Below are 25953 nucleotides of genomic sequence, written 5' to 3' on the forward strand. Positions count from 1 at the left end.
CTTTGTTGTTGGTTTTTTAATTGATTTATAACCTGTCCAGATAACACAGTGACTAGCAAGTTTGTCAGATTCAGTGCACCATGAAGGAAAATGTCATGGATATTGTTTATATGTTCAGATAAATGATATTTCATGTATTAGCCATCACTTTTAATACAAAAAACAGGATTTTGAAACTATGAAATAACCACTTGTTACAATACAGTGTTTATTTTTTTAATTTTTATTTTTACACAAACTTGTCAGTAGAGATAATAATACAGGAAGTGATGATGCTCCAAAATGAATGTGCACCATTAAAAGGATAGACACCTAAGTTACATTTAAGCTGTAGAAATATGCACAACAGTGTGCTCTATAGACACTACACAACATCTGAAGAAAAGAAAAATCTCCTTGCACTTATTGTTTTGAGTCCACACCAATTTGAAAATGCTCTTTTTGTCCATCCTAATGTAGATTAGATGGCCTATTTCATAGCTTCAAAATGTTTTGCTGCTAAAACAGGATTTCCAAACAGGATGTTAGATGTTGCCCAGTCTGGATTTTCAAAATGTCCTCTTTTATTTTGGTTAATACAGAGTATCCCTCATTTGTTCAATTTCAGTAACTTCACGATACTAGTATACAGAAATTATTTTTACTATTGTTTTATAAATGTGCAGTTCAAATAGTTATATTTTACATGATTAAAACTCAGAAATGTTGTCTTAAATTGACATTTTTGAACATGAAATATTAAAACTTGTTGCTCTACACTGTATGAACCAACTTTGTGTGAATCACATTTTGAAAATCTGACGGGCTCATCTCACTCTCTGCTTGTGAACAGTTTTCTTATTTATACAAGAACTCATTTTGTACAGTTTTGTTAAAAGGAAATAGGTTTTGATATTTGGTTATTTTGCAAAGCCACTTGGCTACTTTTGTCTTCCTGTGCCAGAGTTGCTAAATTGTCTGTAACTTGTGTTTTTTTATTGATTGAGATAAGGTTTTCCTTCTGTCTTGGTTTTTTCTTTGAATTTGATTAAGTCAATTTTTCTTTCATTTTTTAATAAAAGCCTTGTTTCAATGATTGGGTGAACTGTGTTTTTATGTATGTAATATTTACACTCAATGGGAACCACGCAAATACCTAAACGATTATCTGTGCACAAAGTTGTCCTCTTAGGACATTTGGAATGGAACTGCTGGGTAGAAATTATTAAATGCCTTAATACTTTATTATAATAATCACCATTATAAACATAAACATTTCTAATAATGGTGTTCTGATCATCCACTTGATTACATGAAATCATTTTCTATCGCATCCCAAAGGCCACATTAAAGTTACAATAGAAATTGCAACTGATGTCTAATCACTAAAGCATGCTGTTAAAATATGTATGATGCTACAAACACATTTCCCTTTTGTGGTTGGTGTTGCATCTTTGTTTTAAAACACTTGGAAGTTAGTTGAAATCCACAAGTTCAGGTTTCACTCAAACAGTATTTTCCCCAATTAACATCCATGCTCAAGCTGAGCTGAAAATGTCATACACACAGTAAAACATTAAACCATGCCATTTATGATAGTGTGCATTAAAAACAAGTATAAAACAAACTGTGAGTACTGTGCATAGCGTGAAACAGTCACTTATTAATGCAAGCTCAACCTAAAAGTGCAGATTTTCTTCCTTTTTGGCTCAATGATGGGTGAACTGATCATACTTAAGTTTTTGGTGTGTTGTCCCCTTAAAAGCATATTGACTATTTTAACACACACTGTTGGATGGTGGGGTAACAGCAGAACCAATAGTAATACAAAAACACATACAGTACACTGAGATGTTCAGAGTGAGTGAACGGAGTGAGATATCAGACAGTTGTAAGCTATGTCAGGGCAGATTTGTATGGACAAGATTACATAGGCGGTAAAAACCTTCAAATTAGTGATTTATGAAAAACTGTATTGCCCTGATGTCATCTTGCTCACTCAGGGTAATACATCCAAGTTGGTTGTTGAGTTTGCTAAGAGTTAAGCTGAGGGACAGATGTACAGTATCAGAGAAATGCTTTACTCGCGGCCTCCTCCCACGATCTGCAACAGGAAGCTGAACAGGTAGATGATGTCCAGGTAGAGGCTGAGGGTGGCAAAAATATATTCCTCTGGACTTATGGAGTAGCGCTTGTTCCCCAATAGCATCTGGGTGTCAAATGCCAGGAACTGTGTCAGAAAGAGACACAGATGGAGAAGAAGCAAACAGCAGTAAATTAGTTTAAAAAAAACTAACTTTAGCTGGACGATATTGAGCTTTTCATGATCTGATTCTCACCAGAGTGAAGAGAATGGCTCCTCCCACAGCATAAAGGGCATGTAACCAGGGAACCTGTGTTGCAAGATAAAAAGCTTAAGAAAATACTGTTAAGAAAGACTAATTTAAGAAGAAAAAACAGTGCACTGCTTTGCTAGATTATCTTTGAGTCTAATCCCTTCTTGTTAACGCACACCCAAACACAGCCAGCAGCACCTGCGGCATTAACTCACTGGTGTTTAACTCACCATTAATCACAGCTATTTTAGACTTCTTCTAGAAAGTTGTGCGTGGACTTACATATCCAAAAGGGACGACAATGGAAAGGGTGATGGCACAGAGTAGCATGACCATGCACATAGAAAACAGGACGCCCTGAAAGGATGTGACGTCAATCTGCAACAGGTGAGAGCAATAAAAAGGATGATGGATTTATGTTTATGATATTTTGTTTGGTTGTTTCCGAGCAGGAGTATTAGTTTAAGCCTTTTCTTCTCACCTTGCTCTGGAAGCTGAAGATGGTGACAGAAAGACACACCAGAGATGTAATTCCCAGACACAGAACCACTGATTTGGTGTTGTAAAAGCTGGAGGAAAAGAAGAATTATTTTACTCCTGAAAGGTTTGGATGAGTTGAATTAAGACACCCACATAAACACACATCACAATATATATTTACCTCGACACAAATCCCATCATGAAGGCCATGCTCAAAGTCTGAGGGTAAAAATGAAGAAATATGACCACAGTTAGAGTAAATGTTGAGTGTAAAGGGCATATTGTATTTTTTCGTCATGCTGGGGAATACTCACAAAGAGAACTAACAAAATGATATTCCAAGGAAACTGCCTCCTGTTAAAGTCAGAAAGAAACATAAATTCACAAATGTAATATATCTACTCAGCATTAAGTGTGCACTTTATGTTTGTGTAGTTATTTTGCAAATAAACACTACCTCAGCTCTCCACAACAGGACAGTGCGATGTAGGTGGCTAAGAACATGAGACTGTCCAAAAAAAGAAGGAAAAATGATGATACAACACTAGGTAAATAAAGTCATGAAAAGGTGACACTATAATGTGAGTTATGATGTGTTTTCACTTACTAAGACGTCATGTACAAGCCTGGATGAGTCTGGATATAAAACCTAACAGGTGCGCTGTAGAGACAAACATCAAATAGATTCAATTCATGTTTTAATCAAAGTGGTTAAAACATTAGAGCAAGCATGTCCAAAGTCCGGCCAGATTTAATACGGCCAGCAGTCTTGGTTTGTGAAAGACAAGACCAAGAGTTATATGTTGTTATCTTAATGATAACCAAACCATGCACTACGCATAATTACTCATGTTTAAAACAGGAGCTTTAGAATTTGATCGTCTTCACCTTTAAGGTATTCCATACAGTGTGTTCGGTTAACTGACTACAGATGTAAAAGTAAGGCAGACTTCTTGGTTTTTAGTTTTGTTTACGCCTAAGTGCGTTGATTTGGTTACATTGCCTTTAAAAAAAAAGAAAAAAAAAGAAGAAGATATATGTGACAATAAAAATAAAAATTGTTATAGATCAGTCAGTATGTAACTTTTGTTGTTAAAAAAATGTCAGAAGGGACCATTGGCCCCCGGGCATCCTCACATTATCAAATATGGCACTCTTTAAAAAAACAAAGCGTGGACACCCCTGCTTTAGAGTCACTAAGAGAGTTGTTACCAGAATGAGAAGAGAGCAACAATTGCCACTGTCACGAACAGCTGGACCATGAGAATGGCGTAGACCTGTAGGAAGACATGCATAGTGTCAGAGCAGTGGAAGAGCAACTATGATATTGGTTCACTTGTTTCATATAACGCATTTGTACCTTCCTGATGAAGGTCCGTCTGATGGTCTTGTCGTCCCAGGCGAACTGGGCCTCCATCTCCCCATAGCCTGAAGAAAGAGGAGACGTGTGAGGATTTCTCTGTGTACAAACTGAGGATCAATCACACATGTAAACATAAAATGACACTGCAGTATTATTCAAACAAATGTAGTCACTGTGTTGGAGGCAGGTTTGACTTCTGACATGATTTTTGATTATTGAGAGCTATTCAACCCATATGTGATGTCAAGTCACAACTTATTTCTAATTTTGAGTAATAATCAAGATCACAAATTGTAGTGAAATAAAAAATGTAATCTTAATGAAAGAAAAATATGCCTACTTTGAATCAAACAACTATTCACTGAATGTCTACATAAAACCCAGTGTATGAACATTTGTTAAAATATGGAGTTGGTTAACCCACAAAGTCCAATTTTTTACCTGCAGTTACCTCCTGATAACTGGGGGGCTCGTTGTCATCACCCACCTGCTGGGATAGAAACACCGTTTGTAGGGTCATAACTTTTGATCAGATGCCTAAAAAGCATAACATATAAGTTTCCTATACAGTAAAAAAAAAAAAAAACTGTTTTACTCTCAAACACACAAACCAGCCCAGTCCTAATTTAGCTTTCTCCTATTGTTTGACAGTGTTTAAGTCTATGACACATTCAATGTTACTGTTAATGCTGCCTGCAGACAGTTTTCCACATCAGATTTGTCAACATAACAGCCTCCATGTTTGATTAGGTCACAGGATTAGAAATGATAGTTCTGATGGGCCTTCTTCTTTTTGTAGCCAGCATAAATAACACTATAGTTGAAATACAGAGAAAGTTCATTAAATGAGCTCTTTCACACACATTATGTGGTTGAATTTTTAATCTTGGAGCCTGGGATGTTATGTCGACATTAAAATAAATGGATATCAGAAACAGAGGAGCCATATCTCTACAACCCTTACTCAAAGCTATGACTTTATACTTTGTGCCTCTCAATTAGTTTTTTCATGGCCACATTTCTGGAGAATATTAGAATATATTGCAGCTCAAATTACAATACAAATGCGTTGAAATGGCATTAATCTTTATGCAATCACTATACAATGTATTACAAAGCTGTAATGTAACTGTAAGGCCGGAAAGTTAAAACGTACCTTTCCCTTCTTCATGATTTGTTCCCTTTTTTTCACCTTTGATTTGCTGACAATGAGGATAACTACTCTGAAGTCACAGGTAACATATATTTTTCTTGTTTTTCAAATCCAAAAAAAGGAAACAATCTCAGCTCCTCTTCTCTTGTTTAATGGGGTTTATGTGGTCCAAAACACTACAAGTTACAAGCAAAATATGTGGTTTGTATGGTAGTTGTTGCTCTGAATGTGTCTCCAGTGTGCGGATTACACTAAAGCTTTATAGACCTCGGTGGTTAATCTCTCTCTAACCCTGATCCCATGCCACCCCTATCCTCGGCCTAATGAGGTCGCTCTAAAAATGTCCAAGTAGTCCAAAACACTGAGATGAAGGCAGGCCGTACCACTGCTGTTGCTAAACAGGGGTGTCGTTTATGTCTCTCATTGTTGGCACAAATCTTCTCTACAGTGTTCCGGGACAGTTAATCATCCTATAGAAGTGCTCGCCGGAAAGCCTCAAAGGACTTCTCTGAATTACATATGCATTACATAGATAGTGGTCTAGACCTCTATCTGTAAAGTGTCCCGCGATTACTTGTGTTATGGTTTTGACACTATAAATTAAATTAAATCGAATTGAATGACATATTTGTTTTGCTCCACTTTACAGGCACAGACGTACAGTTTGATATACATTTGCGTGTTTGCATTGTGTAAGCATTGAAACAAAGCCAACAACCCTGCACATCTGACTTTTTTTACAGACACTAATTGTATTGACTGACAACGAAAATATACATCATTATCAAGAGAGAGCTTATGATGTATGACTTACTAGATAACTCCTTGTGTCTTCTTTATTTTTTAGCAACAACATCTTAGTGTGTGACATCATGTTTTTGCGTAAGAGACTGGTTTTGTAACAGACGCATCAGACTAATGAGATTGAAGTTAAGAACATTATGGAACAATGTACGCCTTTAGAACACAGTAATAATTAGATTTGCAGTAAGGCACGCACCTACTTTTACTTTTACATTTTGTTTCTGTATAGATTGTAAATTAAGGTCATGCTGGATGTGGTACGACTGTATTACTGGTACAGTATAGTATAAGAGTCCCTTTACCGTATTTTCTTTATTCTGAACACAAAAAAAATCAAAACCACACTTCCAGTGTTTTCATCTATTCACTCAGGCATACAGTAGGCCATACAAAAGGATGAGGAAGACGTAATAAACACATTCTGTAACTAAAGTACCTTTACAAGATAGACAGACAAGATGTAAACAATTTCTTGCTCAGTTTTTGTGGTGTCCTCAGATCCCTCAAAAAGCAGCCCTCAAAATTAAGTAGACTGCACCTTGGCTTGTATCTCCCAGCTGATGGAGTGAGCAATGCTCTGCATGATCCATGTTTCCCCTTCACGTGAATAATATGCACCTCCGACATTTACTCCTAGTCGCTTCATTAAAGGAACATCCTCCGAATAGGTAGACATGGGACATGCCTGTTTGGCTTTATGTGTTAGGTCTGCTCTGTCTCTGCTCTCCTCTTTGCTAGTCTATCCTTAATTGCAGGATCGTCACCTGGTGTGCAGGAGTCAGGGTTCCGACCATGTTAGTCTTTCCGCTGACGCTACCTGTTTGTACCAGTTTTGTGATATTTGTTTGTCCTGATTATTCTTTGTCTGCCATAGTTCTGTGAACCTGACCTCTGCTCCCACTTCACTCCTGCTATCCACCACTCCTGCTCTCCACACTGGATCTCTGGGTTTTTGGACACGGACCTCAGATAATTACATTATGTAATGCTAGAAGAAATTTATTAAACAGAGCTTGCTGCTGTTCTTCATTCAGCTTGTCTCACCATCTGGCAAGTGGCTGACTGGACATTTCATCTCAACTAGCTTGTTTGTTAGCAATGGCTTGTTCCACATTCGTGTGGTCCTTGCTCGTTTCATGTTTGTCAAATAAAGGATGGTTGAAATTCTTTGAGCCTGTTCTGTCTTCTAGATGTGGATCTTGCACCACATTTCAGTGTGCTCTTTGCTAGCTTCAAGCCACTGCATCTTGGAGCTCCTTTTCCGTAGCTGGCTTCAGTTGACGTTTTCATTGTAGATGGTAAAATGCCAAAGAAGCATTTTTTTTTGCTTTTTCAACAGCTGACAGTAGTTTACAAGCAACATGTCATGTGTAAGGTTAGATGAGAAGATTGGTTGAGTACTGAAAGGCGTATAGTAACACAACTGGCATTACAGATTCTTGATTTGCTACCCCTGGCTATAGCTAGCACAACACTCCTGTTTCCCCCACATTTTAAGTCAGACCATTCTCTTGCCCGTTTTTTTTTTTGTATGCCTGTAGGCTACTCTCGCATTTACAAGGTCAAAATTGATTCATTAATCATTATTTTGAAATCCCCTAGATTTTGCCACTCAAATGTTGACAGGTATAGGCTCTGATTACCAACCTCCTTACCATACAAATCAACTCATAGGCTTTCATAATTGAAAATGTTGAATCATGGCCTTACCCTGGAAATCCAGACGATTCTTGGATTATTAGTTGTAGTCATTTCCTGTTTCATATACACAGTCAGGCCTGCACAGCATGTGGCTATCAGCGTTAATGGCTGAATCAAAATCTGCTGCACCGAAACATGCCAGCCTGAAATCTTCTATTCAGGGGTGCCATTCGATTTTTGGGCTGCATGACTACTCAAACCATCAGAATGCTGAGGCTTTTTGGGTTGCAGTGGATCAGTGAAAGACCTTGTTTCAGTGCCTTTACACAATTCCTACCGTCATGAAGAATGAGCAGAGAGGGATCATCAGAGAGCTGAATGAGATTCGGGGTGGACTGGTCCTCTCTGATGACTGCAGGTAGTACAATTCAGCTCCTATTACTGACACAGAAGGCCAAAACAGATATATAAAGTTTCTGTGATTTTTGTTTCCATTATGAGACTCTCTAGGACATTGTGCCACATATGGAACGTAGGCTATTCCTTGATTGAAAACCAAATAAACAAGGTTTTGGAACTTGTCCTGCTACTTTATACTTGTTCTAATTTTGTCCCTTTTACTCCACATTTGTCAACTAGTTACTTTACATGTTTACATATAATGCAGAATGCAGGAATTGAAGTCTTTTACCCTCAATATTTTGTGGGGGAGGACCCCCAGAACCCCCCTGCTTTATGTGTTCCCCCGAAGACCAATTCTGAGACAGGAAAAACCCTGAAGTATAATCACAGACAGCCATAAAAACATATTTAGATTGCAGTTAGAGATGAAGTTAGAGTTTCAGATGAAAAGATGAGGGACCAGACAAACAATATAGTGTCACCAGAGAGAAACAGACTGACAGTGACAACAAAGAACAGCATGCTGTAGAGAATGGCAGGAATTGAATACAAACGGCATAAATAGACAGTATGTGTTAGTTTGTTATACGTGTGAACACTACCATAGACATATAAAGATGTTTTCTTTATTTGTCTAAGAACCCTACTTCCAACTTTCTTCTTCTTCTCACAAATCAGTTCTTCCTCTACGCACACACCATTCACCTGTATAACCTCATTGTGCATTATAGCGCCCCTCAGTGTTCACTAACAGTCTTAACAGGACCCAACAGTATGTGAACTCAGTGTTCTGGCGCACAAGGTGTGCCTTCAGCATTCCACCTAGTAAAAAGAAAAGACATATGTCTTCCAAAATAAATATCCTCTACAAAACACTACAATTATATAACAATTGTCTCTAAACAGGTATACCAGAATGCTGAGCAGATTCACTATTCATCAGTCTTTCACTTTACATTTTGCAGACTCACTTTGCATCCTTCCGATTTTCCTCCAGAAGGTTATAAATGTAGTTTTAAATTTCAACGCAGGAGATGGATGGAGACGCTGTAGAGGCTTTCGGCCTGGTAGCCTCCTATACGACATTTGTAGTGACTGAGGTACAATTCCACCCTGGTCAGGAGAGCCAGTCATGGTGTAAGTTTTTCCACTTCCTTGTGACCCTGTACGTGATGAGCAGACCAGCGACAATTCAACAGAATTATGTTTAGTATTCAAATTAGGCAAAAATAAATATGCCTTGGATTCAGAGTTATAGTCAGTAAACGTAATACAACTTTTTTTCTATTACATGACATAATTTTGTCATTGATTACATGCCACTTTGCAACAGGAATACAACAGTGACCTTGGTTATCGATATTGATTGATTTTAATATCAGTCAATCCAACACCAAAAATTCTTTTGTCCATTAATATAATGTTTTCCAAGACATAGGCAGAGTTTGACATTCGAGCCAGGGAGGGCAAAAAATACACACAAAAAAAAACTAAGTGACGCTAAAAACTCAAAGTACTCTTCAAATACAGTTTCTCCAACTGTGTTTATTATTTTAGCTAGTTATTATCACGTTTATCCAAGTTCAAGAGTCCATTTCCCCAGATGAGATGATTTTTATTCGTTATTTGACACTATAAACATACACTGACCTCCTCAAGCTTTTATGTTTGTACTTCCGGTTACCAGCATTTAATTTAGATTTAACATTTAGATTTAATATTTAGATTTAACATTTAGATTTAGATTTAATATTTAGATTGAACAATTAGATTTAGATTTAGATTTAACATTTAGATTTAGATTTAGATTTAATATTTAGATTTAACATTTAGATTTAGTGTTAACATTTAGATTTAGATTTAATAGATTTAAATTTAACATTTGGATTTAGATTTAGATTTAGCATTTAGGTGTAACATTTAATATTTGGATTTAACTATTTAAAATATCTCCAAGTTGACAAATACTGTTGTAAATGTGCAAGAAAGTGACCCTCAAAATTTCATACCAGTTTTTTAAACATTATTTAAAGCTAAATGTGACTAAATGTTGCTGTTATTTTCAGCGTGAGCCGTTTTACAAATGGTGCCCCATACGTCTTGATCTACTCATCACCTTGAAAAAAGATGATAATTATACAGCATGATATGGGGCCTATCATTGAATTAAATCATATATTCTCAACCCAACTGCAGCATACTTAAACAGAAATACATTGTTTAAAAAACATTGTTTTTAAATCCCTTCCTATGACCTCATCTGACTCCTTATCCTATAAAAAAAAATATGTTATTTTCTCTAACACAATTCTCCCTCCTATGGCTGATTTTACTCACATTTATCAGTGTCTATGATAGGATAGGATGACTAGGAAAGCAGAAGACACTAAGAAGTTGGTGAGGTAAAAAAACATTGGGAACTCAAATCATTCAGCAGGAAGGAAAACAAAAAAAAATCTAAGAAGGAAAAATCTATATTCAAAGACCATATCAACATAAACATGTATAATCAAAAAAAAAAGATCAACTCTAACTAAATTAACTAAATTAACTAAATTTAACTTTCCACTCCAAATCTGCCCAAGTAACCTAATACCTAATCTCATATCAGTAATGCAATCAGCTGGTTCGAAATCTATCTCTCTGCAGAAAATGTAACCAGCAGCAACCAGGTGAAACTCCAATTCAAGGCTGGTCCAAATGATTTTTATTTCATCTTCCAGGTCTACGTGCCATGTTTAATGTAATCGGCGACACTTCCAACAACTGGGATGGTGAAACATTGGCAATGGCTGCTGGGTTTGAGTTGTGGCTTACAAAACGGTCAACCTGGTTCTTACTGATGGCTTTTAAAGGGATCTTCAATGACACTGATGATCTCTTAAGCATCTTCTAGCTAAAAACCATGGACATCGGATTCTGCTGTAATCACATTAAAGACACACTGACAGTGTTGGACAGGATTTAGACCGTTTTCATGTACACTGTGAGGAAAAATATGATGAGATGGAACTTGTTCACTACGAGACACATGATGGGCTGTCAAACAAAACAGAATGAGCTCCCATCTACTACTGCATTCTGGACAGTGTCAATGTTCAGATGAAGACCAGGTTTGTGGATAACTTATCCAATCTTGATTTCATTGGATTGGTAGATTGGAAAAAGGTTTGAAGAGATGTTGCGCCAGTTTATGACAGCAAACTGGAGAAGCTGTCAAAGTATGCAAGGTAGCCCACTTTGACTTCGTGATCTTGTATGTAGGCCTAGCTAGTAGGCCGATGGCTCACAAGAATTAAAGGGAAAATCGCTGACACAGCTTCTTGACTTTTTAAAAGAACATGGCATGGAAGCAACATTTCCTGAAGCAACAAAGCTGCTGCAACTGATCCTGACAATACCAGCAAATAGGCTAGCCTATAGCTTCGGTGGAGCACACACTTTCCACCCTGAAAAGGATCAAAACATAGAGTCAGAACCGGAACACGCAAGCACGTCTTTCAGCCTATGCCATTCTGTCAATTGAGAGTCAGAGACTATAAAACTGAAGGCCCGTAAAGATGGGTTTTACATCGCTGTGATTGACGTCTTCACGAGGAGAAAGCGTCGGATGGATTTTATTTACAAATAATCTACCAATTGGTGATTCAGAAACTATTTTGGACTTAATATGGAAATAATAAGACTGAACTAATGCTGGCTGCAATCCATTTGCCTTCATATTCAGTTGAGCAGGGTAGCCTAGGCTATGTTTTCATTGTTGCTGATTGTGACTGACAAACGTAATTGGCCGCTGTGTGATAATTAGGATAAAGATGGTTGCATAACTTGTGTGTGTGTGTGTGTGTGTGTGTGTGAGAGAGAGAGAGAGAGAGAGAGAGAGAGAGAGAGAGAGAGAGAGAGAGAGAGAGAGAGAGAGAGAGAGAGAGATCCTGATTTGAAATTTCTGGATATCAACCGTGCGCCTGCGCCGCGCTCGTGCGTAACGTTTACTGGTTGTAGCCTAACCAATAAATGAGGTAATCTGGTTTTCATAACTCAGTGCCAAGCCCTAACTGACATCACCGCACGTCACTGTCCTTATGTAACGTTAACAATACACTAGGCCTATGGTATTTGTTAATTGTGGTATCTCTAATATAACTTAAGTAAATTGTGAATACTTCTCCAATCACTGCTGTCCTGGTTTATGTTTTTCCATCACTTATTTGTGCGCTGAGGGACAGTGAAGGGGGCCGTGCTGAGTCATCCTGTGTTGGAATTTCCTCCCCCGACAGAAAGCATGCATTGCTGTTGCGGAGCAAGCCAAACGCTCACGTGTGGTGCTCATGTGTTTCACCCGGAAAAATTCCACGTGTGTGCCAGCAGCCCCCGCCTGCATGGTAGAGGAAGTCCCCGTATAGTAGCTCCACTGTCCCCACCCACCAGAGTTCAGAAAGTTTAGCCCAGGTCCAACGTCTGTGAGAATACTTGGAGAAATTGTCTACGAGTAACGTTAGGCTAACGTTACTATTTGGTCGCTTAAGTTGTATGTATTTCAGAGGGTGGGTTGGAGAACAGCAGGCTCGGGCATTTTTTTACACCACATCTGCTGAAATACACAGACCAGAATTATTCTACAGGTTTGAATAAGAAGTATTTAAGCTGGACTGGACTGCCTTCGACTGATAATGTAAGTAAAATTACTGTAAACTTAAATGTTTTGTTGTTGTTTTTTAGCACTGGTACTATTTGGTTTGTTTCCAATTAAATCTGGAAGTGTCTTGGTTTTATAGCCTAGCCTAGTGTATTTATGTTGTCCAGTTTCATATTTTCAGTCTTACAAATTATATGTTTGCAATAGTCAGGGGTCAGTTTATCACTCAAAACGTGACTAACACTACTAAACTCATATAGGCATCTCGTCAGAGTTATTTGAATATGTAGAGCCTATGCTGAGAGAGATCGGCTGGTGCTTTGGGCTGCTGTGACAGTCCAGTTTGACTGGTCGACACGAGTTCCAGCCTCACGTGTAGCCGTGTAGTAACTGGGCTGGGTCTGACTGGAAAAATAATGGACGTAGCAGCGACGTCACCCACTGGTGTGTTGGAGCCTGTAGAGTTCATGGTTGTAGGCTATAATAAGAACTGGATACAATTCATTTTTATTTATAGTATCAATTCATAACAAGAGTTATATTGAGACACTTATTATTTATTATGTGTTTTCATTGTATTTATTTATTTATTTCATTTCATTTATTATGGGGAACTATGTTGTGTATGGGAATGTGTGTTTATGTGTGATAGACTCTAGAATTTCCCGCGGGCATGAATAAAGTGTATTCTATCTATATAGAATACACTTATTCTTATCTAGATAGAATACACTCTGTAATTTAAAAACACCCAACAATTGTGGTATCTGAACAGCAAATGTATAAGTCATTAGATAGGCTACTACACAATTCCAGTAATTCCTAGACTGGGTAAACGCTGTCGGCGATTTGACTTCGTCCTGCAGCTCGATCTCAGATCTATTGAGCTATAAGTAATTGGACTAATTACTTAGTCTGGCTAATTATTAGACTAGTAATAGACTAAGTAATTCCTCCAAGAGCAAACATACAGCGTACAGCGTTCTAGGCGAAGCCAATAGGAGAACTCGATACAGCGTTCGGCGGGAAGCCCAGCACATTCCAATGAGACTGCACAAAAGCCATAGACAGTGAAAGAAATGGACCAACAGATCCGTTGCTCTGGACAGAGAAAAAAAAAAGAGAGGGCATTAAGCAATCACGAAGCTCGGATCTTCCCGCGTTTGGCTGGCCCATGACGTCATGACGGTCATGCGCACAAGAAACAGTTTGCTTGTGTTGTAGCAACCGGCGGTAGCAACTTCCATGGTAGAAACATGCTCGTTCATTGTCTCGTGTCTCTTACAAATATAGTTTGTTGGTATACATGGCAAACTCATGAACTCAGCGTTTCATAGTCTAAAATATTGACTAACGTTAAACACTGCGTTTCGTTGTTCACATTTATCTCTAAATAAACGGTGGATGTATTTAGACAGCCAAGGAGATGTAATCATTATGTCATGTTACCAGCTAGCCTGCAGTTTCGTGAACAGAGCATCCATGGCGTGATATCTCATCCACGTTACAGCATACAGCCCTACTATGTCTGTAGTAACATTATGTCGGCATATTGCTATATTAACTGTGTCACCATTCAGCCATGCTAGCTACCGCTGATACTAGCTACAAGCTAGCCGATATAGCCCTGGCAGTTTGGGAACACGCTAATTACGTTACATCACGTAACAGGCTTCATAGCGTGCGTGCGTACATACATCCTTAGGATGTACGGTATTAATAGAACACATGTGAATTACAACCATTAGCTAAATTCATTATTACAGGTACGGGACCTCGGAAGAACCGTCATATGAGCGTGCCCAGCGCAGGGCGACAAGGGCGGGCGCACACCCGCGGGCCTGAATTTAAAAATGTTAAAAACATGCCGTTTTAAACAAAGACCCTTTAAGTGTTCGGGCTGGTAAATAAATGTACCCTAAAAACATTATCCACTGAACATGCCAATGGTGCCAATGGTTTTATAGTGGGTCAATAGTGGTTCATAGCCTACATCTCAACCCATCATCAGTATAAAACCGGTGCAGTTTCTGTACTATTAGTTGAATGTAATCCATTTAATGGGCGGAGTCACTCCGCCGGATTGTCTCCCAAATAAATATTCTAATTACAATGACCACTCCTCCCCAAAGATCGTTAGCAGGATACTGGTAATTAGGGTGGGTCAGTCCTTCCCGGATGACCATAATGACTTCTTAGTCTCCTCAGACACATCTGATTCCTTCCTGGGGCTCTTGCAGGAAAGTGACCATTTAACCCACATTCTTGGAATAGTTTAGTAGAGAAGTTGTGTAAATACACAGGTTTGGAAATCACTGAATTGATAATCCGATTCTTTAATCTAACTTCTTCTATTATCCCCATCAATGTTTAGCTGCTCATTGAGTTGTGGAACTTGTTGAGCTGACTCTCTGTAGAAGGTCTGACGTTGCCTCCTAGTGGTGACTCTGTGTGTCTGCAGTGATCACAGCCTCTGCTGAGGACTTGCCTTTACATGTCTGTCTGAGATTATGTCCAGGCATGTACCAGTGATTCACGTAGGAGGGCTCACTGAGTCACTGGCTGCTCATGTTCCTATAAAGGGCAGCGCAGTAACACAACAGTCTGAGATGCATTGTAGTTCACATTGAGGATACTTTAACTGATAAGAGCCATGGTAAGCCTGATTTCTACTGTTTTTTTGTTGTTGTTTTTTCAAATTGAAGCAATGAACCCAGGGTAGATTTGTAGCATGAATTGGAGTGATTTATTTCTGTACATTTTAGAAATAGATTGGTTTTCTAAAAGATTGGTTTTTCACTTGGGTGAAACCAATGCTTCTTTTATTTCTGAAAATGTAAACATTACAATCAAGTGTCCGAGAATTAGAGCTGCAGCCATGAATTGATTTATAAATAAATTGGTTAGGCATATTATCAGATTAATTGATAATGAAGAGAAAAGTTAATCAAGTGTTAATCATCCAGCTCATAACCACAGTCTAAGGCGTTCATTTGTGATGTCCAGTTGCGGCTTTTCAAACTAACCAGTGGTCCATTTTCTGTTTCCTGCAGTGTGGAACGATGGATACTCACAAGCGGATCGGGCATCGGATCGGGAAAGGTCCTGCTCAACGGAACCTGTTCGGCCCAGTCGATAGAGAGCAGCTGCGGGTGGAGTACCAGGCTGCCCTTCAGAAAGACCTGGAGGAGGCTTGCCAGCGATGGGGCTTTGACTTCATCTCAGACAAGCCTCTGGAGAGCAGCAATTTCCAGTGGCATGCCATCCCAGCCACCAAGGTGTCGCTGATCTACAGATCCGGCATGTTTGGTCCGGCACGTACAGAAGGTCAGCGGGTAGCAGAGCCAGCAGTTAAGCCCAAGGGACAAGGAAGGGTGGAGCCACCACAGAGCGACAAGGAGAACATCCCATGTTCGCCAGAGAGATGTGCGCTCAACCAGGAGAGAACACCACAGAGAAGAGAGAACACAGGGCTGAAGAGGAAGCAGACAAACATTACAGGTACGTATTTAGATATTTTACATGTTTAATGAGTAGAGTTGTGGTTTCATGTTGGCTTTGCATGGGCTGAATTTCCTGTTTTTTATCCCAACAGATTTTTATCAGGCTAAAAGAAGAGTAGTGTTGATGCCACTCAAATCCGACGAGTGATTTCCGGTGCAGTATCCTGCAAAAGTTGCCAATATCCCAAGAGAACCACACAAAGTGCTACACTCAAGAAATCTACAGTCAGCACAGTTACTCACCAGGAGGTACTGGACCCAGTGAACTATCTGACATAGAAGAGACCTCAGCTAGACATCATTATAATATATTCCTGTAAGGTTAATTAGGGTACTGTATTCACTCTAAGGGGGGTTGGCGTTCACCCAGTGGTAAGAAGGGGACATTTGAGCAGAGAAGATTAACGGTAATCTCTCAAATCAGTGGATTTATACTGATTTGGATCATGGGAAGACTGAAGAGTTGAGTGACATTTCCTACTGTACATTCTACAGGTCTGAAAATGCAGTTACCTCTGTACTTTTAGCAGTATGGAGATATGAGAATGAACACATTACTGTAGAGGCTTGAAACAGATGTCATGTTGGTTATAATTATTGTGCAGATTGCAGAGTAATCTTAAACCCTCTGGTTCCTCTGTTCAAATCCATCATTTATGTTTGAAATTTTGTTTTTTTATAATGTTTTTTGTAGAGCCCGACCGATAAAGGATTTTTAAGGCCGATATTCTGAAATATCAGTCTAAACATATATTTTTAAATATCCAGAAACGCTTAACAAAACATAAACAGATTTCCCTAACATTAGTTATTTGCAGTTATTTATGAGTTCTCACTAAAATAATATGATACTAATTTGTTTTATTGTCACAACAGAACAAAAGGAACATCAAAACGTATTCAAGTTCTGATAAATAAAATGTATAAAAATATAAATTTAAGATATGAAACTTAAAGCCCTTTGAACAAAAACACAATAACAAAAAAAGAGTTGCCAACAGGGACGTTGTAGGGCGCCCTCTGGTGGACAAACTATGCAACGCCAACACTCATAACAAGGTTGACCATCCGTTTTATATATATTCAATGTTATTATAAATTATTCAGATGAATAAGAATAAAAAAATAAAAAGCCGATATCAATACTTCTGGAAATGCTAAATATCGGCTGGCCGATATATCGGTCGGGCTATATATCCGTTCCTCCAGTCCATTTTTTTCTACCGTCATGTACTCCTCAAAACATGGTGGAAAGATGTTTGATATCCTGCACATGTAGTTGGTTTGCTTTAGATTTTTAATGTGCCATCATGTCCTCTTCCATTCTTTCTGTCTGCTGTAAGTGGACTGATTTATCAAAGCAGATCTCCACAACTGCCCTGTCTGGACTCTGACAGTGTAGGTTAGGAGAGTAGCACCATGTCTTAGGAACACTTAACACTTATATTAAGGTGTATATCTATATATATATATATATATATATCAGATATTGATCTATAGACTTTAATACAGCATGGTTATGTAGCACAGTCATTAAAAAAAAACATTGCAGTGTTGCACATACATCTAATACATGGTGTCCATAGCACCCAGGATCAAGTTTCGGAATTTGAAACTTCATAAAGGACATTCAGAAGAACGTGTTCTCAGAAGCAAATTAATTTACTAAGCTAAAGCTGACATGCTTTATTCTTTTCTATTTGGAAGCAAATGGCAATTTTAACTCACAGTGTGTTATCTGCCTCAAAACAAATGTTTGTGTTTGACACTTATTTCTGTATGTTGTTTCTATGGTTAATCAGAATGGATGTCAAACAATGTCATTGACAGCTTAAGTTTTGCTGCAACAGCAATACCCCACACAATGAATGCACTTCTGTTTGTAGATGCTTGTGCACAGGTCCTACATATTGTTTTATGTTAAAAGTTCAAATGAAAATATATCTATCTTTATTTATTGTGAGATATGCCTTGTGTTGATTTAGGTTTTGTATAATTATGAGAATTCCAATAAAAATTTTCAGATGAAACGTCTTGTGAATGTTTTGCTTTTATGTATTATGTCCCTCGTCATGTGCACACACATACAGCACATTTCACATCCAACACATTCATATGTCATATTGTTTATGATTGTTGTGATCACAGTCCCTGCATAGCCCATGTGTGAAGTACTTCATATAAGTGGTTGCACATTTTACTTCCCTTTCTTTGACAGCTGAAGGTACAAGTTACTCTGCTGATACAACATACAACATGCATGATCATTTTATAAAATATGACACAGTATTAGATTAAACATGATGCACTCAAAATTGGCTCAATTAGCAACATCAGTAAAATGCAACATACATTCACATCAATGCATCCGTATTAATAAGGCCCGAGTACTTGTACTTTTGCTACTTTACATTTTGATGATTATATACTAGTGTACTTTTTCTTACATTTGAATGCAGAACTTTTACAACTTTTGTGTTTATGTTTACACTGGTATTGCCACACGTAAAACATCTGAACCACTTCACTTGAGTTTTTATGCCACACCCTGCCTATGGATGACGTTTTTCTCTTTAAAATGTAGGCCTATTTCAGGTGTGTTTTTAAGATTGTGAAGACATCTTGTTTACCTTTAATTGTTTACTAGCCCTCCACAGACACACAGGCGAGCACAGAGTGAGACTTGAAGTTGGCTGAATAGAACTTGAAGCAGCCTTGAGTCGCTCATACGGGCTTCTGTTGTTGCAACGCACTTTTTCCTCATTTGTGAAGGAGGTAAATTAAGGGAGTGAGTCACTGCTCAGGCAGACAATGTGTACTTTGGCACTACATCACTGCAGCCCCACATCAGCGCACACAAGTGTTTGTATTGAGGGTTTAGGGGGATGATGGGCCCGGAGCAGGCTCTGCTGTGCTCCCTCCTCCCTTCCACTCCACTCCCGCCTTTCTCCTCCGGCCTCGGCGCAGCGGCTCAGAGGCACCTGCACGCCTGCGCTAAGCTCTCCCATCCCCCCGCCCATTTCCCTCCATCATGTCCCTTAGTTACAACATCCATTATAGGGCAGGACAGCTAGCATTTGCATTTAGACTAAAAGACAGAGACGGCGAGAGGTAAGAGGGAGCCAGAGGGAGGCGGAGGGAGCTTATGACACAAAAGAGAGAGAGAAAGAGAGAGAGAGAGAGAGAGAGAGAGAGAGAGACCAGAGAGAGAGAGAGAGGGGGGGGGGGGAGATAGTGGGAGGCTGCAGATATCGATGGCATTAACAATGGAGCGTTAGGATCCAGTAAGGTGTTATAGTCAGCCATACAGCGGCTGGGGGTAAAGATATTTGAGGAGGGGGGCTCCTCCTCGGTGAGCACAGGGGGAGGAGGAGGAGGTGGGAGGAGGATGGGCCTCGAACACAGACTTGCAATGGCACTGCAAAAATTGGATTAAAGCAGTATGGTAACGTTTCTAATTTAATTTATTGCTGTGCTACTTGTGTCTCATCCTCATGTGTCCGCATCCACGCTCGTTGACATCCATCAGCCGTCTCTCATGTTACAGTGTGTCCTCCTGCCGAGTGAAGACGGCATGGGCATGCCCCATGCTCTAGTTGTTTTCATTGTGCCATAGACATCTGTCATCTCCATCCTCATCACAGCCTTCTCATCCGACCCACCAGGATACAGTCTTACCCATCACCGGATTCATCAGCGTTAGATTTTATGCATCTGCTCGGGTCCGTGTTGTTTTTTCTTGTCTTGTTTTCACCCATATGTGACGCCGGACACTGCACCCCCCCCCCCCCCCCCCCCCCCCCCCCCCCCCCCCCCCCCCCCTCCTCATCTGAGCCATTGCTTAGTTGCCGCATAAGCATCTCACTTTCTGTGACAAGATCAGGAAATGATTAACCACCAGGGATTGCAGTAATCTGTTTTTTTCCCCTCATCATTAGCTTTCAATGTGATTGTAACCTACTTTGTCTATATAAAAAAAAAAAAAAAAAAACTGCCTCGCTTCGCTCCGATTTATGGATTTTAGCACGAGCAGCGTGTGCTCATATCCCAGTGTCACGCAAATAGAATGCAAATCCGTCCGGAGAAATTAGTTTAGCGATATGACATGTTTCCACTGAGCTCATGTTTGCAGCGTCAGGCTACACTGTTTTGACGTCAGGAAGAGATTCATCGACAATACGCTATCTGCTAAGACTAGATACAGGCACAACTATACAGGCTATAACAGGGCATTCACTCCTGGATCATTGAGATCAATCAGAATGATTTAGGACCTTTTTGGATTGACATACATATTGATGTATAGCACATTTAAATATAGACCACCCTATAGTCTACATTTCATCATCATGATCTGTCTAGCTGTCACCATCAAGGTTTTAACTACACCATGCAGCATGCTTTTACCTTCCTATTGCCTTATAGACCTGATGCATTTTTAAAAAAAGGTGTTTTATTGTTATTTGTTAGTGGTGAAGCTGAGCTTCTGAGGCTGTGCAGAACAGGAAACAGACTAATTGTGTTTCATCTAATTAATGCATGATGGCCTTTATGTGTACTCTCTGATGCCAACACTAAATCAATTACGGGCATAACTGACTGACTCATTTCAGAAGCCAAAGCGATTAGGAGATATTCCTTTTAGGAGTCTGTAATTCCCTAATCATTTCCAAGACGTTTCCTCCAACAAGCTCTGTAATGTGGTGGTAATTATAAAGAAAATAGGGACAAACTTAGCAGAATTTTATGTGTCAGTTTCCTTAAAATTAATAGTTGATTTTTTTTTTCTACCTTTTTCACTGAAAGACAGATAGAGGGATTTTTCTAATTGCATCTAATTGTAAGAAAAAAGGGCTCGTATGGAGCCCAAGTGAATATTAGTTAATTTACTGAAACTTTTACCCTCATATTTGTTAAAATTTTGGTTTATCCGTAGTTAAATGTTCTGCTGTTGTGCTTGACTAAAAGACTCTGGATTATTAAAATTGTACCAATCAAACTCCTTTTTACAGTATTATGATTATTCAAGGACACTTCAAGGAAATGATTGCTTAGCCGTAAATTAAAGTCTGGCTATTTTTGGAAAGCCAAAACCTAACAAAGAACCCACAGTGTGTCTGTTACGGCACCATCAGATGGATACTATTCCATTTAAGTTTCATTTTTAATTTAAAAACCTTACCGATGAGAAATAAATAATAATTACAATCAAGATACAACAATGGATATATCCTCCCTTTGTACTTTGACATGAGTGGATTTCAATACATGTTATATTCCTTGGACATGAGCAAAGTCAAGTCAATTTTATCTGTAGTAGTTGTAGTACTCTGTCCATCCCTGATTACCTCCTCCTACCCTCTCGTCCCCTCAGCTGGAAAAGAGCGAAGTGACAACTCTAGGCCTACCCTCCACCACCAGCCATGGAGGCTCTGACAGTAACATCAGTGCGGACGGAGCGGCAGCAGCAGCATCGGGGGTCATGGCCTGCGGGGGTGCAGAGGGTTTTGGGGTCGTAGAGCCACAGCGGACACGTGCTGCGTTGGAGCATCTGCAGCAGAAGATCCTGAAGGTCACCGAGCAGATCCGTGTGGAGCAGGAAGCCCGAGACGACAATGTTGCAGAGTACCTGAAGTTGGCCCACAACGCAGACAAACAGCAGGCATCTAGGATCAAGCAGGTGTTTGAGAAGAAGAACCAGAAGTCAGCACAGACCATCGCACATTTGCACAAGAAACTAGAGCACTATCACAAGAAGCTTAAGGAGATAGAACAGGTGGGTGAGGAAGTGTGTGTGCAGTTAGTGCATGAACATTGGACATCTTTATGTGCAGCTGTTTCTGCACTGTGGCTGTTTTGTATAATTATCTCATGGATGACTCAAACAAGTGTTGGACTATCTTTGTGAGAACAGTTGTATCCAAATATAGACGGATGATTCTCCTCTCCTAAACCAATGCATCATCCTGTGTCTCACCTAATTCTCTACAGGGCCTGCTTTCCTCATCTATCTTCCTGCAGTTCTCTCCCTTAACCTAATCTCTCCTACCTTTGAGATCCTCCACTTCTCTGCTTCCTCATTTCTCTTCCCTTTCTACAGAATGGACCGGCCCGGCAGCCCAAAGATGTCCTTCGGGACATGCAGCAGGGATTAAAGGATGTTGGGGCCAATGTTCGTGCTGGGATAAGTGGTTTTGGAGGTGGAGTAGTTGAAGGGGTCAAAGGTGGAGTGTCTGCCTTCACTCACACAGCTGTGGTCTCCAAGCCGAGAGAGTTTGCCAGTCTTATCAGGAACAAGTTTGGCAGTGCCGATAACATTGCTCACCTTAAGGACTCACTCGAGGACGGAGTTGGGGGACACTCCGAGGACACCCCGACACCTCGTGCACTGAGTGGAAGTGCCACTCTGGTCTCCAGCCCGAAATACGGCAGCGACGACGAGTGCTCCAGCGCCACGTCGGGCTCCGGAGTGGGCAGTAATTCTGGTGGGGCAGGGGGCGGGGGAGGAGGCCTGTTAGGACCAACCATGGGGAGCCCCAGACTGGACGGGCACCATCACCACCACCATCACATGCACAGCTCTTGGGACTCTCTACTTGAGGGCCTACAGGAGATCAAAGCCAGCCAGGCGCACATGGAGGATGCCATCGAGGACATGAAGGGCCAGCTGCAGAGTGACTACTCCTACATGACTCAGTGCCTGCAAGAAGAAAGATACAGGTACAAGTCACACAAAAAACACTCACAATAATGGACTCTGGTGTTCTCTGTACAGTCTTTACAATGATGTTCACTGGGAGGATAAGATTGTCCATATTCTGCAATGTTGTTATTGTAAACAAGTCCCATGAAAAGACCAATACCAACAGCACATCTCTCAGTACTTCCATATCCCGTCTAAGCCAATTTGTTTCCACTAAAGATATAACTTTTTAAAAATAGTCACAAATTCATTATTTCATTAAAAAAAAAAAAGACTAAATAATTTCCTGTCACATCTGGACAGTCAATTTTAGTAAACGTTACTCAAACAGGAGTAAATAGTGAATTTGTCTGGGACTATTTTTGTTTGTGGATTAATACACATTTGATGCACTAGCTGGTCTTTAATACAGGAGGACACACGTCAAATCAACTTAAATAAACTACAGTGTCTGTTATAACGTTTTGGACAACAATGATCTCAGTGGCACAGAAGAAGAAGCTATATCAGGCTTTGGACACAGAGACAATATTTGAACTTTGAAACTACATAAGACTATATAAAGGTTTTCATTTTTACCAATCTTTTGCATTATTTTCAAGATTCTCGTGTGTGTTTTGTACTGTACTTTCAGGTATGAGCGACTTGAAGAACAACTGAATGACTTAACAGAGCTGCACCAGAATGAGATGACTAACCTTAAACAGGAGCTCGCCAGCATGGAGGAAAAAGTCGCCTACCAGTCGTACGAGCGAGCACGAGACATTCAGGTCTTCACCTATTGAAACTTGGCTTCAAATCTTAAGTTTTATTTTTCTGTCATATAAAATATTCTCAGTTGTTCTTAATTAAGAGTAAAACAATGAAAAGCTCAGTGACCAAAAAAATCCACTAACTCTTACTAGATTGTGATTCAAATTTTGCTAAATCCTGATAGGTGCAATGTCACTGTACATGACATCACACTGTTTCAACTGAGCCACCAGTAGCAAAAATAAAGAACACTTATGTGCAGTATGTATTTGATGTAAGACCTCATCACTCATAGTAAAAAAGCTGATTGAGAAATAAGTTGTCAGGGCCTTTCATACAAAAAAAACCCACTGGTTACTCTGTGTGTACATACAGGAGGCAGTAGAGTCGTGCCTGACCCGCATCACCAAGCTGGAGCTGCAGCAGCAACAGCAGCAGGTGGTCCAGTTGGAGGGAGTGGAGAACGCCAATGCACGAGCTCTGCTGGGCAAACTCATCAACATCATCCTGGCGCTCATGGCCGTGCTGCTGGTCTTTGTCTCCACCATGGCCAACTTCATCACCCCGCTGATGAAGACCCGAGCCCGGGTGGCCGCCACCGTCCTGCTGACCTTGCTGCTGTTCGTCCTGTGGAAGCAGTGGGACTTTGTGGAGCTGTGGTTGCTGCCCAGCTGAGCCCCCTGAGAGAGAGACTCCAGTGGGGGCCAGAGCAGAGAGTCACAAACTCAGTCACCACCACTGAAGGATTCAGAGGCTGAAATAAAATGAGGGCCACTTTGAGTGTGAAGGTTGAGCATCTGAGGACAAAACATGGCACTATTGGACGAGGAGTGTCCTGCAGAGAGTGTTGGGGGGTGTTTACAGTGAAAAAGAACAGAAAGTCTCTGCCCGCCAAGCGAGAATAGACATCGTCTCATCAAATCTGTTGGTGTTGATGACCAATCATCGATTGCATTGCTGTCACCCAAAAACTGAGTTTCTTTCAAGAAATCTTTGGATCATCTTTTTCTAATGATTTATTATACACGAATTACAAAGACTAGAGAAACTTAATGACTAAAATGCTGATCATGTTCGCCGTAACCTTCATGTTGAAGCTTTAGTATATTTGAGAGGACAAAGTTGTTTTTTTTCATGAATGTTATGTGCTCATGCATGTGTTCATATGTGCACTAAGATGCATCTAGCTGGCATGAGTTAACGTTTCATTATGACCAAATGAATCTTCTGTAACTGCCGTTTTGTTGTCAGAAATACACTGTAGATATGTTATATCTCAACTCAGTGTCACTCCTGGTTTGTTTCACATCCTGTTCTGGTGGGGCTTTTAGACACAATTGTCTTTTTGTCTTTTTCCTGAAGTTGAACAAACTGTGTTTGTTTTTTTAACGCTGATATCTGCAAGAAATTCACCTTACTATTTCAACTATGTGAAATCTGTTCTGTTCTTAAATGCTATTTCATAACCACTATTATAGGACTGCTACTAATCCACAATGTCAAATTAACTGGCATGTCAAGTTGTATTAAAGTTTATATCCAGTTTGCAAAAAATAATTATTATTGCTGTTTTAATAAACAATGTAAGAAATAAATGATTTCATATATTAGGCTGACCTTGACTACCGTACATCCTTATCATCCGTCTGCAGAGACAGAACTTTTTGACTGAAATGTTCTTGGAAATCTTCCATCCCTTAAGATAGAAATTTTGATACAAGGATACCAATTTCTAATTAGGCATCTTTTGTGACTCAGGGTTCTATTAATAGACAAAATATGAAAAAGGGATGACCAAAAAACATTTAATAAACTTATTTAGCATTTATTAAAGGATTAACAACATCTATAACTGTATGAATACCTAAGAGAAAGAACACCAGGCAAAAGGGATTTTTCACAACATGGCAACCCAGAATTGTATTTGTCTTAACTTTTTAACCCCTTAATAAAGCATCTATTATTAGACTGAAATATTAGTTTAAAATTTGAAATTCTACTACTGCTATGTTATGTTAGTAAGTACATCAACATTTAACTGTAAAACATGGCTGCCTTGTGTAATCAGCAGTTCAAGAAGTGCTCTTTGAAATAGAAACAAGTAATTATGGATGTAGGTCCGCTACGTGTTAAACTTCTAATTAGCATTTAGCTAAAATGCTTAGCTACTGAAACAGTAGCACAGAAGTCATTAAGTCAG

At 39.6% G+C, this 25953-nt stretch overlaps 3 protein-coding genes across 9 annotated transcripts; 2 read left to right on the forward strand and 1 right to left on the reverse strand.

The window, feature by feature from the left end:
* Nucleotides 1-534: 534 nt before the first annotated feature.
* faim2b (Fas apoptotic inhibitory molecule 2b) lies at nt 535-5649 on the reverse strand. 3 transcript variants are annotated; one of them, XM_034869298.1, is made up of 13 exons: nt 5452-5649; nt 5315-5418; nt 4600-4645; nt 4156-4223; nt 4008-4072; nt 3403-3456; nt 3253-3303; nt 3110-3149; nt 2977-3014; nt 2797-2884; nt 2598-2693; nt 2319-2372; nt 535-2209 (listed from the first exon to the last, which is right to left on the reverse strand). In XM_034869298.1, exons 2-13 carry the CDS (start codon nt 5327-5329, stop codon nt 2060-2062), a joined length of 765 nt encoding a protein of 254 aa, XP_034725189.1. In that variant the 5' UTR covers nt 5330-5418; nt 5452-5649; the 3' UTR covers nt 535-2059. The 3 variants fall into 3 exon arrangements, with proteins under 3 accessions (XP_034725189.1, XP_034725188.1, XP_034725187.1); XM_034869297.1 differs by having other exon boundaries at nt 4600-4648; nt 5452-5644; XM_034869296.1 differs by having other exon boundaries at nt 4600-4648; nt 5315-5569.
* A 6922-nt stretch (nt 5650-12571) lies between these two features.
* On the forward strand, nt 12572-17053 carry cdkn1a (cyclin-dependent kinase inhibitor 1A). 2 transcript variants are annotated; one of them, XM_034869311.1, is made up of 3 exons: nt 12572-12830; nt 15848-16295; nt 16390-17053. In XM_034869311.1, exons 2-3 carry the CDS (start codon nt 15857-15859, stop codon nt 16443-16445), a joined length of 495 nt encoding a protein of 164 aa, XP_034725202.1. In that variant the 5' UTR covers nt 12572-12830; nt 15848-15856; the 3' UTR covers nt 16446-17053. The 2 variants fall into 2 exon arrangements, with proteins under 2 accessions (XP_034725202.1, XP_034725201.1); XM_034869310.1 differs by lacking the exon at nt 12572-12830 and adding an exon at nt 15304-15450.
* Nucleotides 17054-19494: 2441 nt separating this feature from the next.
* tmcc2 (transmembrane and coiled-coil domain family 2) lies at nt 19495-25307 on the forward strand. Of its 4 annotated transcripts, none has more exons than XR_004656327.1 (5): nt 19495-19742; nt 21672-22073; nt 22398-23017; nt 23635-23871; nt 23929-24111. XR_004656327.1 is itself a non-coding variant. In XM_034869262.1 (5 exons), the coding sequence occupies exons 1-5, from the start codon at nt 19740-19742 to the stop codon at nt 24426-24428; spliced, it is 1461 nt and encodes a 486-aa protein (XP_034725153.1). In that variant the 5' UTR covers nt 19495-19739; the 3' UTR covers nt 24429-25307. The 4 variants fall into 4 exon arrangements, 3 of the variants coding, with proteins under 3 accessions (XP_034725153.1, XP_034725154.1, XP_034725155.1); XM_034869262.1 differs by lacking the exon at nt 23929-24111 and adding an exon at nt 24129-25307 and having other exon boundaries at nt 23635-23770; XM_034869263.1 differs by lacking the exon at nt 23929-24111 and adding an exon at nt 24129-25307 and having other exon boundaries at nt 19514-19737; nt 23635-23770.
* Nucleotides 25308-25953: the final 646 nt, after the last annotated feature.

This window comes from Etheostoma cragini, chromosome 4, assembly GCF_013103735.1.
Source record: "Etheostoma cragini isolate CJK2018 chromosome 4, CSU_Ecrag_1.0, whole genome shotgun sequence".
NCBI classification, from domain to species: domain Eukaryota; kingdom Metazoa; phylum Chordata; class Actinopteri; order Perciformes; family Percidae; genus Etheostoma; species Etheostoma cragini.